At 52.3% G+C, this 4,998-nt stretch overlaps 1 protein-coding gene across 1 annotated transcript; it reads right to left on the minus strand.

Annotated features, from left to right (window-relative positions):
• Positions 1-508: 508 nt before the first annotated feature.
• On the minus strand, positions 509-2,416 carry LOC144031617 (uncharacterized). Its single transcript, XM_077539318.1, has 4 exons — positions 2,265-2,416; positions 2,087-2,222; positions 1,090-1,607; positions 509-966 (listed from the first exon to the last, which is right to left on the minus strand). The coding sequence occupies exons 1-4, from the start codon at positions 2,414-2,416 to the stop codon at positions 714-716; spliced, it is 1,059 nt and encodes a 352-aa protein (XP_077395444.1). The 3' UTR covers positions 509-713.
• Between the last annotated feature and the right edge of the window lie 2,582 nt (positions 2,417-4,998).

Genomic DNA, 4,998 nt, shown 5'->3' on the forward strand with positions numbered 1-4,998 from the left:
GGTAGTTTGTGTTTAGTGACGTTAGTGTGGCATGAACTTACACAGATATAAAATGTCTTGGATCATTCCCAGGACATTTTTTGGCAGTTGATTATTTCTTGATGTGTACATTATTTGCAGTGTTTTGTATTTTAGCAGATCCATAAATTTCAACAAATGTGATTTTAAACAGTGTGCGTGTTAAGGTTCCGGTGCGACCGGAGAGTGGATCACAGAATCACAGAACACAGAGGAGTAAGCGAGAGGTTTTATTCACCAAAACACGTGAATATGAACATAAAGCGCTGGACACAGCCAGGAAAAAGGTTAACAAAAAGTGCTTGCAAATTGCAAGGAGGGAAATTAACACAACACAAAAAGACCCGAAGGCTACAAACCGCAAACACAAGAAAGCAACAACTTACTATAGCTATGAAACACGGCACATAAAAGTGGGAACAAAAAGAGACGTAGCAAAACTTACGTAGATGAAAATCAAGAATCTTGGACTATAATAATTAGCGAAGGCGAAAAACAGTAGAAACACTAGACGATGGCTGTGAGCAGATGGAGCAACGACCCGACAGTGGCTGCAAGGAGTCCCAGTCCTTATGAAGGCCTAATAGGTGATGCACTGCAGGTGTGGTGCAGGGGACACGCCCCTCTCATTAATCAGGCACTGTGAGACAAGGAAAACACACTGAGAGCCCAGCAACATGACAGTACCCCCCCCCTCAACGGACGCCTCTTGGCGGACCACCTGGTTTTTCCGGATGTGCCGCATGGAACACACGCAGGAGGGACGGATCCAGGATCCAGGAGCGGGGAATCCACTGCCGCTCCTCAGGACCGTCGCCTTCCCAGTCGACCAGGTACTGGAACCCCCTGCCCCGAGCTCTAGAGTCCAAAATCTCCTTCACCGTGTAGATCGGGTCACCATCCAGAGTACGTGGAGCGGGAGGTGGAGCCGCCGGGGGGTTCAAGGCACTGGAGGATACCGGTTTGGGCAGAGACACGTGAAAGACAGGATGTACCTTTAGGGTCGGTGGAAGTCGCAGCTTCACAGAGACTGGGTTCATGATGGCCTCCACCTCGAACGGACCCACGAACCTCGGTCCTAACTTCTTGGCCCCACCGGCCAGCCTGAGATCCCGTGACGACAGCCAGACCATGTCACCCGGCCTGTAGACAGGGGCCGGTCGACGGCGACGATCCGCCACCTGGCGGTTGCGCTGAGCAGTGCGAGAGAGAGCCGCACGGGCCTCCCGCCAGACCCGATGGGCTCGCTTCAGGTGCAATTGAATTGAGGGGAGGACCACCTGCCCTTCTTGGGAAGGGAACAGCGGAGGCTGATAGCCATGGGCAACATAGAAGGGTGATTGACCAGTGGCAGAGGAAACCTGAGTGTTGTGGGCGTATTCAACCCAAGGCAAATGAATTGTCCAAGTAGTGGGATTATACTGGCATACGCACCGCAACATCGCTTCGAGGTCTTGGTTGGTTCTCTCAGTTTGTCCATTGGATTGCGGGTGGTATCCAGATGACAGGCTGTAGGTGGCCCCCAGGGACTTGCAGAACCTTTTCCAAACTTGAGAAACAAACTGTGGTCCACGATCTGACACAATATCCTGTGGTATGCCATGCAAAAAAACGGAAAACGTGCTTCACCAGTAAACGCGAGGTCTCCAAAGCGGATGGCAGCCGGGATAATGCGACGAAATGAGCAGACTTAGAGAATCTGTCCACAATAGTCAGGACAACGGAAGATCCCCGGGAGACCGGGAGGCCAGTCACAAAATCCAGAGAAATGTGTGACCATGGTCGAGACGGCACTGGCAGGGGATGGAGCAAGCCCGACGGAGGCTGGTGAGAAGCCTTTCCACATGCGCAGGCGGCGCATGCCTTAACGAAGTCCAGAACATCCTGCCTGAGAGAGGGCCACCAGAATCTTTGGGAAATAACCTCTCGCATACGAGTCGCTCCAGGATGACAGGCCACCCTCGACTCGTGCCCCCACTGCAGGACCTCTAGTCGTAGTACGTCAGGAACAAAGAGTAGACCTGCTGGGCATTCCGCAGGCACAGGTAAGTCGTAGAGCCTCCACCACCTTTTCCTCAATCCTCCAGCGCAGCGCCCCCACCACGCAGTGGACCGGAAGGATAGTCTCATCCTCAGTAGCCTCTCCACGGCTAGAGTCAAACATCCTAGAGAGGGCGTCTGGCTTCTTGTTTTTAGTGCCCTGTCTGTAAGTGATAAAGTCAAAGCGTGTGAAAAGAAGCGCCCACCTGGCCTGTCGGGGATTCATCCGCTTGGCAGTTCGCAGATATTCCAGGTTACGGTGGTCTGTGAACACTGAATGGTTCCTTAGCTCCTTCCAAAGGGTGATGCCATTCCTGAAGTGCAGCGACAACGGCCAGAAGTTCACGGTTTCCCACATCGTAGTTTGCCTCGGCAGGTGTCAAACGTCTGGAGAAAAAGCCACAGGGGTGGAGCACCTGGTCAACCGGAGACCGTTGAGAGAGCACAGCCCCCACTCCTGAATCCGATGCGTCCACCTCAAGCACAAAAGGAAGAAGAGGGTCAGGGTGACGCAAAACAGGCGGGCAGGTAAATGCCCTCTTCAAATCATTAAAAGCCTCCTCTGCCGAGTCTAACCACTCAAAGCGAAGCTTAGGAGATGTTAACCTAGTAAGTGGTCTAACCTTCTGGCTATAATTGCGGATGAACCGACGGTAGAAGTTCGCGAACCCTAAGAACCTCTGCAACTGCTTCCTCGAGGTTGGCCTTGGCCACTCGAGCACAGTGCTAATCTTCCCAGCATCAGCTCGGATTTGGCCATCCTCCACCACAAACCCCAAAAATTGTACGGAGGATGAATGGAACTCACTTTTCAGCTTTAACGTATAGACGGTTAGCTAGCAAGCGTTGGAGAACCAGTCGAACGTGTTGTTGGTGTTCCTTAAGATCGCGAGAGTAGATTAGGATATCATCCAAATAGACAAAACAAAATACATTAATCATATCGCGCAAGACATCGTTCACGAAACATTGAAAAACTGCTGGAGCATTAGTTAGCCCGAAAGGCATCACCAAATATTCGAAGTGACCCAGAGGAGTCTTAAAGGCAGTTTTCCACTCATCCCCCTCCCTGACGCGGATAAGGTAATAGGCACTGCGCAAATCTAATTTTGAGAATATTTTAGCGGCTTTGAGGGAAGCGATAGCTGAATCCAGCAACGGTAACGGGTACTTATTCTTTACAGTCATTTCGTTTAGGCCACGATAATCTACACAGGGGCGAAGTGATTTATCCTTCTTATCAACAAAGAAGAACCCAGCTCCCATAGGGGAGGTGGATGGCCATATATGCCCTGCCGCTAGTGCGCTTGAAATATACTCCCGGAGGGCTGCCAGCTCAGGTTGGGAAACATGGTACAGCCGGGAACTAGGAAGTGGCATATTAGGAATTAAATCAATAGCACAATCGTAGGGGCGATGGGGCGGTAACGTCTGTGTCCTCTCTTCACTGAAGACTTTACTCAAATCATGGTATTCGGGTGGTACGTTGTCTAGACAAAGAGTTTCCTCTGAGGAAATAGCAGGCAGACAACTGCCCCCCTCAGCAGCCCGCAGGCAATGTGCGTGACAGTAAACACTCCAGTTTTCAAGTGAGGGTTTAGCCCAATTAATCTCAGGGTTATGTAACTTTAGCCAAGGCAAGCCCAACACCACTGGTGCCGATCGTGACGACATAATCAAAAAACTGAGAGACTCGACATGGTTACCTAAAAGACGTAAACACAAAGGCTCAGTGGTGTGAGTTACTACCCCCAGAAGGCGCCCGTTGAGGTCGTAAACCCTACGTTCCTTCGGTAAGGCTGTAGGCTCGTAACCCAGGGCCGCTATTACACTTGGATCAACAAAATTATCGTCTGCCCCGGAATCGACCAGGGCCACCACCTTAATTCTTTTACAATTAAAAGCGACCTCTCCCGGGAGCTCAAGTCTCTTAGTCTCAGAGGAATGCGTGATTGAGGCAGCACGGTTGTACTCACACAGTGTTGTGGTGTGTGAAACTATGGTTGACTTGGGTCCGTCTGTAGCCTGCTGACTGCCCATCCTGACCAGTCGTGTGGAGTGACGAGCCGACAGCTGAGGACACTGTGCCACCAGATGGCCCCGCAATCCGCAGTAGTAGCATGCTCCAGATCGGGCCCGGCGTCTCCTCTCCTCAGCCGGCCAGTTCCCAGTTGCATGGGTTCCTGTCCCGCCTCGGGGAGTGCCCACACTGGGGCTGCAGCAACAACCTGAGAGCCGACGTCACCAACATGTCCATGCCTGGCAGGGTTGGCTGATTCAGACGAACGTTCCAAGTCCTTCTCCCGCTGTCTCTCCCGGATCCTGTTATCCAAGCGAATGGATAGAGCAATGAGCTCCTCCAAGCTTCCAGTTTCGTCCCGTAAGGCCAGTTCATCTTTAACGCGAGAATTGAGTCCACGACGGAAAAGAACACACATGGAGGGCTCATTAAAGCAGCTCTCAGCGGCCAGCGAGCGGAACGTAATAGCATAGTCAGCTACGGAGTGATGGCCCTGAGTACAGTCCACGAGCTGATTACCGGCCTCCCTGCCTCGAATAGGATGGTCAAACACGCGGCGTAACTCAGAAAACAGAGTAAAAGATGCTTTTAGGTCCGGAGGAGTATTGCTCACGGCCATTGCCCAGGTTGCCGCTCGGCCAGTCAAAAGACTCATCACGAAAGCCACTCGCGAGTTGTCGCTATGATAGGTGAGTGGCTGTTGTTCGAAAATTAGGGAGCAGTGATGAAGAAAGGTGCCGCAATCCCCAGGCTCCCCCCCATAGCGTGACAGATGTGCGAGATTTGGCTCCCTAAGTGTTACCGGTGGGTTGGCGGACCGACAGCAACGGAGGCGTCTGTTCTGCCGCCAGCCCCCAACTGTCCAACCTGGGCACCGACTTCCTCCAGCCGGTGGGCCAGCAAGGTGACCATCTCCCTGA

This window comes from Festucalex cinctus, chromosome 1 (assembly GCF_051991245.1).
Source record: "Festucalex cinctus isolate MCC-2025b chromosome 1, RoL_Fcin_1.0, whole genome shotgun sequence".
Taxonomy (NCBI): Eukaryota; Metazoa; Chordata; class Actinopteri; order Syngnathiformes; family Syngnathidae; genus Festucalex; species Festucalex cinctus.